An 11295-nucleotide genomic window follows, 5' to 3' on the forward strand; every position below is an offset into this window, starting at 1 on the left:
GGGCGCGCGGGGCGGCCGCGGCGCGCATCGGTCTTGGGGCGCCGCCGCTGCCGGCCGCCCCGCCGCCGCCGTTGCTGCCTCCGCTGCTGCCGGTGCCGGTGGGCGGGCGCGGCGGTGAGATGCGGGGCAAGGAGCCAGGGCGCCGGCGGGGGGGCGCAACATTTGGCTGGGGCGTGGGCGACTGGGGACGGGCTCTGCTGCCGCTCTGGGGGAACTGTGCGCCGCCGCCGCCGTTGCCGGTGGTGCCGGGCGCCGGCCCGGGAGCACGCGGTGGGGGCGCGCGCGGCCCGGGCTGCGGCGGCGAAGCCGGCGGGAAGGGCCCCGGCGGGCGTGGCGACGGCGCTCGCGCGGGGTGCGCTGCTGAAGCTCTCGTGGGGAAGGGCGCGTGGTGACGGCCGGGTGAGCCAGCCCCACTGCCTCTCCTCAACCACGAGCTGCCGTGGCGAGTCAGCGCCGCAGGCGGCGCCGGCTGCAGCCTGGGTGCGACGCCGGCGGTGCTGCTCCTGCCGTTCGAGGCGGCCGCAGGCCCTCCTGAGCTTGAGCGCCACATGCCAGGCATGCTGGCCTTCCCTGCGGGGATCAGCTGATTTCCACCCCTCCCACCAGTGCTGCTGCAGCACAGAGCCTGCAGTCTCAGGACAGCGTTCCGTGCACGCATGCGAAAGCGCCTCGACGGCGGCGAGGCGTCATGCTGCCATGCCTATCAAAAGCGCTTGAAGGAGAATAAAATTTCTTTTCAAGTTGATAATCCTTTTACAGAGCCTCCTTCAGGAAAATCACGCGCGCGTTCGACACAGATCTGCATACTTGAGCGCCGCAGCCGCGTTAGTGCGCCTGTGAACGATTGTTCCGCTTCTAAATTCCAACTTATTGAAAACCAGGTCTGTCACCTGAGGGAACTGCGGTGGTATGGGGCGTCGCCGGGGTGGGGCAAAAATCGTGCTGCGCCCATGAGTCAAGGCACACTTGGACACGTGCCTGGTGTGGTGAGATGCCACAAAAGCGGCGTGGACAAGGGTTTACTCAAAGCGCCACGGGTGATGTGTGGGCGTGTACTTTCGTGTGCAGGAGCGGCCCGCACTGTCCACACATGGTGAGCCTCTGTTTACACTGTTGTGCTGCGGACTGAGCGGGCGCCGTGTCAGGTGGACGGGACACCAATAAAGGTGAGTACGGTGTGCTCGTTGGCTCCTTGTGAAGGTGTCAGGGATGAGAAACTGGGCTGCAGCCAAGCTGAGGCGCAAGCATCAAGTCCAGGCTGGGACGGGGTGTCTGCATGCTTCAGGCATGCCTGACTGGGCTCAGAGGTGAGTGTGGGATTATAATGCTCCCAAAAGTAAGTTTCCTTTGTGCTCATGGCCTCTGAGCGCCGCGGCAGGTAGGTAGGCTGAGCAGAACTTGAACCATTTGTGCGGGTAATGGCACAATTGGCGCATCATCGACCGGTACTAGCTGTGCAAACGATGGAGATTTTGAACAGCGCACGTTACACGACGGAGCTCTTCGGCTGAACAAGGGCTACATGAGTCGAACTGCCGCGTCATGGCTATGCAGTGCGAGCTCCTAGGTGTGCGCCAGCGCAGGATGCGATATCTGCCGCCAGAAACACATGAAGCGTGAAAAACACTATTTTATATATTTTGAGTTTCAATGTTCCGTATCCGCAGCCCTGATTGGCCGGACTGTTTCGGAGTCACCCGCGCCAGTGAGACCAGCGCTCGGGTTACTTCCTATAGCAAGAGACGCTGTGTGCTCGCACTACAAAAAACATAAACATTGTTACTCAATACGTATAATGCGCTCACTTGTTTTCCTGCTAGTGGCCTGTGCAGCGGCCGAGAGGCCGCTGCTGGTGCCACTGTCGCAGGTCCGCGGGCGCGCGCTCCTGATGACGGTGGGTAGGGCCGGCGAGCAGGCAGGGGGTTTGCACATCATGGAGCCACCATCAAGGCGCTCCTTGAGCCAGGCACCCGCTTCGCCCTCGCCGGCCGGTGGTGCCGATGACGCTGCGCGCGCGGCCGCGGCCGCTGCCGGGTCGGACACACCGGAGGGCGCGGTGGCCGCAGCGGGCTTGGCGTACAGCGCGGGCCCAGCCGCAGACGCAACTACGGCAGCTGGCGCTGATGCTGCTGCAGCCGGGCAGAATCAGGAGGGTGGTGACGACCAGCCCCCCTCGCCCCTGGCTTTCCCGCTGGCGGTCATCTCATTCGGGCACACCCTGAAGAGCAGCCTGGTGGGCTCCTTCCTGTCCGCCATCGGAGGGTTCCTGCCCCGCGCTCCTGGGCTTCAGGTACGAGCACCGCGCTGCCACTGCTGGCGTCCGGTGGGGCGAGGTGGCAGCGGCGGTGGCTGCAGAAGCAGGCGCTGCTGCGACGGGGGTGGCGTGGGTAGGATGAAGATGGGCGCTGGGGCTGCACCGGGCATTAGAGAAAAACCGACGAGATGCGGGGGCTCGTGTAGACTGTTGTGGCAGCATGGTGCAGCGCAGCCTCCTGCCTCACTGCCTGGTGCACACCTCCCGCCTCCCCCCATTCCCCGCGACCATTTCTGCAGATGTTTGGACTACCAGCCACAAGCGAGCCTCCCGCCGATGCGACCAAAACCGACGTCGGCCCCGCAGACACCAATGCGACCTTGGCCGCCCAAAACGCGGCTCCCGGCGCCGGAGCACCCGCGGCCCCGCGTATGGCCCTGGTGGACACCACCACCGACACTGGGGCAGAGGCCACCAACAGCCCCAACACTGGCGCGGCCGCCGGCCCCACACCCCAGGCTCGCGGCCCGCTGGCGCTGCCAGCGATGCAAGGTGCCCCGGGCCCCGGCCCAACCCCGGAGCTGGGGGAAAGCGGCAGCGACGACGGCTACGGCGTCGACGATGATGCGGCCTTGTCAGCGCCTGCCGTGGTGGCCGGGGCACCCTATGCCAGCCTGGCAGATGCCCTGGCGAGCGTCCCTGAGTTTGGCGCTATGAGTGGCGCAGTCGCCGCGCTCGGGCTCGCCGATGCGCTGCGCAACCCCCAGCTCAAAGCGACGCTGTTCGTGCCCACGGACGCGGCGTTCAGGGACGCGGCGGCGCGCGTCGGTGTGTCGTTCGCGCAGCTGCAGCAGCGCTACCCGCGGCCGATGGTGCAGCTGGTGCTGTTCTACCATATGGTCAGGAACGAGGCCGTGCGCGCGCCGCTGCCGGCGCGGGCGCTGCCAACGTACAACCTGGGGGAGAGCCTGCAGGGCAAGGGGATGCGGGTTAAGGGCAGGTGGGTGCTGGACGGAGGGGGGGTGCCACAGACATGGCAAGGCGGGGGCCGAGCGCGGGCTGCAATAGGTGTGGGGAAACAGGGGGGGCTTGTCTCAAGGGGGATCAGTGGCCCCCTGCAAACACCTCAAACCGTCCAATCCTCAAGCCCATGGGGGCGCCCGGGCACTTTTACGGCTTGGTGCCCCGGGCAGCGCCGCCTCAGCACAAACCGCACCCAATCACGATTGCAGGGCATCGACTGCCAACATAGTGATGCCCAACATCCCCTGCGGCGCGGCTAGTCTGGCTCACGGCATTGACAACCTCCTCCTCTTCGCCGCGCTGGGAGGCAATGGGGCCAGCGGGGCCCCTGGCGCCTCTGGATGAGCCAACGCAACCCGCCACCCCCCTTCCTTCTGCCGCCGCCAACGCTGCTGCCCGCACAAGCAGAGATTGCCGGATCAGCAGCAGTGGCAGCCGGGATGCACATATGGTGCGCTCGTGATAGTGCTTTTTGCGCAAGGAATTTTTAGGGGAGGGGGGCGAGCACGCTGCCGACGTGCAAACGCATGCTGTTCGTCCTCAAAACAAACGGTCATTTCAACGGGATTGAGTCAAACTGGACACATCTAGCACTCTCCATGCGTCATCAACACCTTGCCGCACACATGCACATGCCCACATGACGCACTTGCACGCCATCACCGCATCCACTAGCCACGTTTTTCTTCTGTCTTGTTCCTGGGTGTGCATCCACACCCCCAAAACCTAAATTTCATCGCTGAGGTGTCTACAGGGATGATAGATTTGTGTAAACAGTACACCAGCAGGATCAGGTGCTGGCCCCAGGTGACCTAGGGGTGGCTATCTGTGTGACACGAGTCCCGCTGCACCGGGTCAGGGGGGGCAAGCAGGGGGCCTTATGACTGATGAGGAGCGGATGCATGCGTGCGCGTGTCCGGCACGCTTTGAGGCGTGGCAACACACCTGTGGGCAGGAGTGGCAAGGGTCCACTACGATACGAAGCATGCCGCAACTGGGGCAGGAGCAGACGCGCTGCGCTGGCTGGAATTTGTCCGCATTTTTGGACCCACCATGCAGATGGCGTGCGTTTGGTTGTGCGCACCAAAAACAGCCAAGAATCCCTTGCCGGGTGACTAGTCAGCATGTTTGTGCATAGAGGGCCAGCGGAACTTCGTTGGGTCAACAGGTGCGCCGACTTTTTGCATGCTCACACCTTCCTTGTCCACCAGCGTGCCTACGCTCCCGATCACAAACCTGAAAGCCGCATTGTTGCTGGCCGCAGACACCTGCCATCTGTTTGCCGGTGCTACGTCACCTGATTAGACCCTGCCATCTCGGGGGCGCCCTCCACGGCCATCACAGCGGCGACCAAAGAAGGCGGGTGTAGCAGTCCATTGTGGATTGCCGGCAATGATGTCCTGGGTGCAGCACACATGTGGCCTTGGGTGTCCCTCGTGCCGCGCAGCCAAGCTCTTGGTGCGTCGTTCACCCGTCACCCAGTGACTTCCAAGCAAACGCAGGCGGAGGATGCGTGTGAAGCGCTTGACCGGTCGCACACGATGTCCCTTGATTCCGCGCTTTTGAATTGTGGTATTTGACACCTCGTTGGGCCTTGGGTTATGATCTGAAGGTCCGTGAACCCACACTGGATTATGCAACGCTGCGACTTGCTGAGTTTAGAGCTGCCACCGGCATATCTTAATAACTGAGAATTGCGTTGATACGCCGCCACCAACTCTAGTGCTTTTCGGTCACGACTCTCGTCGGCGTCAGCGTGTGGGCGACACGCCACCCAGGCAGGGAGCGCTCAGCACATGGCGCCAGGGTGGCCATGCCGCCAAGCTGAGAAGCATTGATTGTCTGCAGGGCTACACAGCATTCTAAACTTGCTAGCCAGCTCCGGCTCTACATCTACGCGCGGCCCGATGATGGGGGACCCCCAGCTTTGGTGCGCCGGCGTGACAGCGCTCGCGGTGCTGCTGGTGCTCCTCCGTCAACTCCCAGCCTGGCGCGTCATCGCCGCGCGCCTGTGGTGCTCGCGTCGCATCCCCGGGCCGCCGCCGGCCCACTGGCTGCTGGGCCACCTGCCGGTGCTGCTGTCGCGGCCGGGGGAGAGCTTCCGGCTGTTTGGGGAGTGGGACAAGGCGCACGGCCCCGTGTGGACCGTCAGATTCATGTGGAACGCGGTGAGCAGACGCTTTCCATTGACACAGCAGCCATTGGGCAGCCGCAGCGCGGCCCCGCTGCTGCAGGGGCAGCAATCCGCTCGCCGCACCGCACCACCGCTCTTGGCACACAGCAAAGCTGCGAGCGCTTGGCTTGCCCTCCCCAGCCGCTGCGAGCCCTGCCGAGGCGAGGTCACGACGAAGCGCGTTGCGTCCGCTCAGCTGATGCGGCCGTCACAGCAACGAGGCGGTGCTTCAACTGCCCCCATGCTACCCCTTTCGCGCGTGCGCAGGTGGTGGTGGTGTCTGACCCGGACCTGTTTGGCCCGCTGCTGCGGGCTGGGCCGCGCCACCTGGAGAAATACCTGGTGGGCCGCAGACACGCCCCGCCACGGAATCTGCCTCCGCCATCTCATGGCTTTGACAACCTGCTTGGACCGCGTGGCGCACTCGTCTTTGCTTGTGCTGTTGTGTCATAATTCAATTTGTTGTGTTCGTGCCTGGCCCATGTGAACCCAGCGTAAAGAGCGGTCCCCCTCGGCCCACCCCTGACAGCCACAACCCGCGCCTCCCCTCCCGCGACCTTCTTTTGCCAGACGCCCTACAAGCGCCTGCAGCACCTGATCCACCCCCCGACACCCAGCATGCTGACGCGCGCTGAGGACGAGCACTGGCGCAGGGTCAAGAGGGCCGTGGTGCCGGCCTTCCAGACCGCAAACCTCAGGTGGGGGCAGCGGTGCCTCGCAGGGGGCAGGTGCTTGTGGGTATGTGCACACCTCTCATGTGCAGGGGGTGGAGCAGGTCTTCGTCAGTCATACTGCCTGGCTGCCACCTTTGGAGCTGCACCGTTGTGCACCTGCGCATGCACAATGACCAGCAAGCATGCATTCAAGCATGCATGCGTGCATACACACATGCGATACATACACACGCACACGAGCGTCCTACACTGATGACAGTGCACGTACGCGAGCGCAAAGGTCAACCTTAGGAAGTGTGCTTGCCTTATCCAATTTGTCCCTGCCCTGCACACGCCCGTCTTACACTCGTGTCCTGCCCTCCTCACCCCCTCCCCCCAAAGGCGCGCGTTTGACCCAATGGTGACCGCCACACTGCGGGTCGTGGGCGAGCTGCGCCGTCACGGCGAGTCGCCCATCGAGTTTGATGACGTCGCGCAGCGCCTCACCATTGACATCATTGGGGAGTTTGGGTTCGCGCGGTGAGTGAACCATGGGTGTGTAGGGTGATAGGGGCGTGGGTCATGGGCACAGCAGACCGAGAGAACAGTAGACTGGGCTGTGGGGAGCGGAATGGTGCCGTGCAAGCCCTTGAATCCTGTTTCAACCGCCTCGTGACAGGGGTGCAGCCACCCCGCTATGCCACATCCTTGCTGCCTCACTACCCACATGGGTGAGCTCAACCATCAAGCTGACCGCGACCCTCCTCTTCCATGCACGCGCCAAGCCAGGCAGTTTGGGAGCTATGTGCTGGGCAGCAGCCAGGAGCCGCTGGAGGCCGTACGGCGCGTCACCGCGGCGATGCAGGAGATGAACAACCCCCTCAACAGGTGGCTGCCCTGGCGCAAGGTGCGGCTGGGGGCAGCGGCCACTCCCGGGTGCGGTTGCAACGGGCTGCATTCAAAGAAGTCGTATACTTTGCTGCGCCGCTGGGACGCCTATCACCGGCGGTCTTGAGCACTGTCGAGCCCAGGGGGACGATGTGTCCATGTTGACTGTGTTTCCCAAGCCCATGCAACCCCCCTTACCCCGAATCCCCCCCAAACACGCACCCCTTGCCCCCAGGCCCCGCGTGACCTGAGGTGGTGGGGCAAGCGGCTGCACAGCTTGGTGGACCGCCTGCTGACAGACATGGTGGGCGGGGGGGAGGGGGTTGTGGCATGAGTGACGGGCTCATCGGCTGTGACCATCGGTTGTGAGCATCACAACACACTGGCTGCTCATGTTTGTGATGAGATGCCGCAACGTAGTTCAGTTTCGGTACACGTGTCTATTGTCAAGATGTTGTTGGGGGGTAAACCTGCTGGCTGAATGGCTGGAATGTGGGGCTGCCTGGGAAGCTGTAGGATGTGTCCTGCACAGCACACGCCACGCCGGGCAGGGCTCTTCGCGCCAAACCCCTTGGCCTCACCGCGCCTCTTGTCCCGCCCCGGCAGGAGGCCAGCCCCCCGCCGCCGCACACCCTGGCGGCGCACGTGATGGCGATACGGGACGCGCAAGGTGGGGCAGGGAAACAGGTCGCAGCACGCATGCCAGGCTGGTGCAAGCCGCCACTCCCTGTGTGCTGCTGCCTTGGGGGTGCATTCTCTGCGCTGAATTCAGCTTCAACAGGCATTGCGGCCGGTCGCAGCATGGTTACGTCACAAACACTGTCAGCCTGGTGGTGCCACCTGGCCCCTTCCCCCATCCCTGCCCTGCCCTGGCCCCTGCAACATATGGCCAGGCCGCCCGTTGTCACGACGCCAGATGATCGCAGAGCTGGCGCTGCTCTGGGGAGCAGGGGTGAGCCCGCTGCGATGGCGCACCTCTGGGCGCCTGGCCCTGATGTGCGCACGGGTTGTGACATCTTGTTGTGTGTTTGTGCAACTGCTCCGATGCCTTGAGTCAGCTGCCTCAGCGTGCAGGGAGCATCCACCCTGTGTGATGGACGCAACCCCCAACAAGGCCCCTGACACCGGGCCTGCCCCCCCGCACCGACTGCTCCCCTGCCACACGCTTGGCCCCTGGCCTCGCTCGACCAAATAGCGGCGCACCAACCCCAAACATCACCCGCTTGCACCGACTCCCCACCCGCCGCAACCGCCTCAGTTTGAGACCACCGCCCACACCCTGTCCTGGGCCATCTTCCTGGTATCCACACACCCCGCCGTCGAGGCCGCCATACTGGAGGAGCTGGGGGACCTCGCGGCGGCCCCCCACCGCCCCACCCCGCGGCGCTTGGAGTGGTCAGACCTGGCGCGCCTGAGGCGCCTGTCAGCAGCGCTGCAGGAGGCGATGAGGCTGTACCCCGCGGTGGCCACGGGCACCGCGCGCGTGGCGCACGAGGATATGGAGATTGGGGGGCACAGGCTGTGCAGGGGCATGCCCGTGATGGTGCCGACCTACGCGGTGATGCGCAGCCCGCGGCTGTGGGTGCGGCCGGACGAGTTCCTGCCCTTTGAGCGGTGGCTCGGCGACGAGGGCGGCGGGCAGGCGGGCGGGGGCTTGGAGGAGGACGCGCGATGCGGCGTGGGCGGCGAGGAGATGGCGAGCGGCCAGGGCAGCAGCACTGGCGGCGGCGGCGGCAAGGGCGGATCAGGACCGGAGCGGCGCCGCAGCAGCAGGGGGGACAGCGGTGGCAGGAGCGGGGGCGGCGGCGATGGCGGGGAGGGAGCGACCCGGGCGTGCGAGGGGCCGGCGCTGGCGCAGCCGTCTGCTTTCCTCGCCTTCTCCCAGGGCACCAGGTGGGCGTCAGCACACCAAGCCCCTGACCCCCCCCTCCCCTTTCTACCGGCCCTGTGTCTGCACCGCTCACCTGACCAGCTCAGGAGCCCACAACCTTTCCACTCCTCGCAAGCGTCGCTGCTCGCCAGGCTTGCCCTGCACGCAGTGGTGTCTGTGCACCACTCGAACACGAGCCCCGCGCCCCGTGCCCCCCCAGGTCGTGCGTTGGCCAGGGCCTGGCGGTGGTGGAGCTCAAGGCGGCCCTGGCCCTGCTGCTGGGCCACTTCTCCTTCGACCTGGCACCCGGCTCCACGCCCGAGGGCGTCGACGCGGCGGCGGCGCAGGCCATCACGCTGCGGCCGGGGCAGGGGCTGTGGGTGGTGCCGCGCGCGAGGAACGGGCTGCCTGGCGGGCGGCGACCCGTCGAGAACCTGGGATGAGGCAGCCTGGAGCGACGCCGTCACAGTCTCCACTTGTTGGCAGCTGCCCCAACGTGCAACCCCAGGGGGTGCATCACGTCCGCAGCCTGCGCGTAGATGACTTCACATAACATGGATATGGCAAGTTTGCCTCGCTGCGCAGCTCCTTGCCTGCAGCCGGTTCTCCAACCCGCCCAAACCAGCATCCCCAGGAACCTGCCTCAGCATCGAAGCCCTCACATCACAATGCTGCACTGTTTCTTTTTCAGGCGCTGGCAAGTAATCTTGTGGTGTGTGTCCAAGTTTGCACTGCAGTTGGTTATAGTCAGGGTTATCCTGCAGAGTTGGTGCAAACAAGCTGGCGCAGCGTCTCCTACTCATGCGCAGCATCGGCATCGCTGGTTCCACAGCAGCGTTGCTGTCTGACCACACTGCGGCGTCGCCGATCAAGCTTTCGACTCTACGGCAAACGCTTCCCACAACCGGCAGCTTGGGCGTGTCATTGCTGGTGTGGGTGTCCTCCTGACCTGCCGCCAAGCTCACAGGGCGCTCCCGCGTGCTCGACAAGTGCTGGCGCGCGGGCCTGCGGCGCTTCAACGCCACGGCATGAATCAGACGGGCGTGTGGTCGCAGAGGGTGGATAGCCGCCAACCTCATATGGAGGGCAGGAGGGTCACTGGGCGTGGAATGCGCCCGCCTGACCAGGCCGGTTCGCGCTGGCGCCCGAGATTGAGGCATGTGCCGAGGTTGGCGCCGAGGGCGGACAGCCGCTGTGAATGATGAATGATGCTTGTATGCAACTACTATGTTGGCAGCATGTTGCTCAATGTAAACTCCCAACCCTACGAGGCTGAATGGCTCCAGAAGCGGGCGAGCGCGGTGTGTGCGAGAGTCCTATCCATAATCCTGTCAACTGTTGCTTGTGCCGCCTTGCTGCGTCTGGTGAACTGGTACAGTACTGGTCGGCCTCTTGTCTCTACAGCAACCACAGATTTTTAAGGGGGCCATCGTGTTTGCACCACCGATGCTGCTGCGAACTACGTCGCGACTGGCTGCATGCTGACCAACAATGCGCCCGTCATTCGGGTGCCGAACACTTCAGCTCACAGGCGCCACCAGATTTGCAACAACCACCGGTTGTAAATCCTACCGCTCTCAACACAGCTAGGTGCTTCACACCACAAATCGAGCGCACTGGTGACCCGTGCCTTCGGGCACCTGGAGACTAGCAGAGGGGTCTGAAGGGGTGCGCAATCGGGATTTGTGTTGAAGAGGGACGGACAAACTGGGGTTCGCCAGACGGTCGTGGTTGATGCGAAGGAACAGAACTCACCGGTAGCGTAAAGTCAGAGAATCTGGCGCAGTTGGAAGCCTGTCGTCGATTAATAACAAGTAAATCAAGGTGAGTGTGAGTGGGCCTCCGCAGGGGCACCGCAGCCGAAGCGCGTTGCACAGCTGCGCGTGCACACCAGCAGGGGCAAGGAGTTGACGCCACCTAAACGGGTGGCACGGTAGCTGAGGTTGCTCTGTGGCGTCAAGATTCAGTTGCAGCACGGCCACGGTGGCACAGGGAGGCCTGTGCAGCCACACCACGCAACAGTGCAGGACCGGCCACGCCATGGGGCGGCACACCCCACAGCGTGCGGCGGCGCGAGTGCACCGCCTGTTCCACCCGCGCGACTCGCAGTGGTAGCTCAGCGAGCGCTTATCGGGCGGGCCAGCATGTCACTCTACCCCCTGCTGTCAACGTTTGCGACCGACCTGACTGCGGGTCCGCTGCCGCCGCTCCTGCACAACACGACCTCGCTCGAGGCGGCCGTGCGGGGCAACACGCTGGGCACGGGATACGCGAGTGGGGGATTCCTGGTGTTCTAGTGAGCCCCGCTGCGCAGCATTGCCATAGTTGTCAGAGTTGACTGGGGCTAAGGGGGCGGTTGGGTGGGGTGGGTGCCAGCACCGTGATTGATCGGTGGTTTACACGGGGGGGTACGAGCACTTGCAGCCCTAAAGGA

At 64.4% G+C, this 11295-nt stretch overlaps 1 protein-coding gene across 1 annotated transcript; it reads left to right on the forward strand.

Annotated features, from left to right (window-relative positions):
- Positions 1 to 1933: 1933 nt before the first annotated feature.
- MNEG_8130 (cytochrome P450) lies at positions 1934 to 9304 on the forward strand (the record flags this gene model as incomplete). The annotated part of the gene is made up of 13 exons (XM_014043398.1): positions 1934 to 2290; positions 2554 to 3254; positions 4725 to 4735; positions 5264 to 5445; positions 5718 to 5792; positions 6021 to 6148; positions 6506 to 6643; positions 6893 to 7010; positions 7227 to 7295; positions 7598 to 7661; positions 7885 to 7943; positions 8250 to 8884; positions 9082 to 9304. 13 exons carry the CDS (start codon positions 1934 to 1936, stop codon positions 9302 to 9304), a joined length of 2760 nt encoding a protein of 919 aa, XP_013898852.1.
- Between the last annotated feature and the right edge of the window lie 1991 nt (positions 9305 to 11295).

Source organism: Monoraphidium neglectum (genome assembly GCF_000611645.1).
Source record: "Monoraphidium neglectum strain SAG 48.87 unplaced genomic scaffold scaffold01512, whole genome shotgun sequence".
Classification (NCBI taxonomy): Eukaryota; Viridiplantae; Chlorophyta; class Chlorophyceae; order Sphaeropleales; family Selenastraceae; genus Monoraphidium; species Monoraphidium neglectum.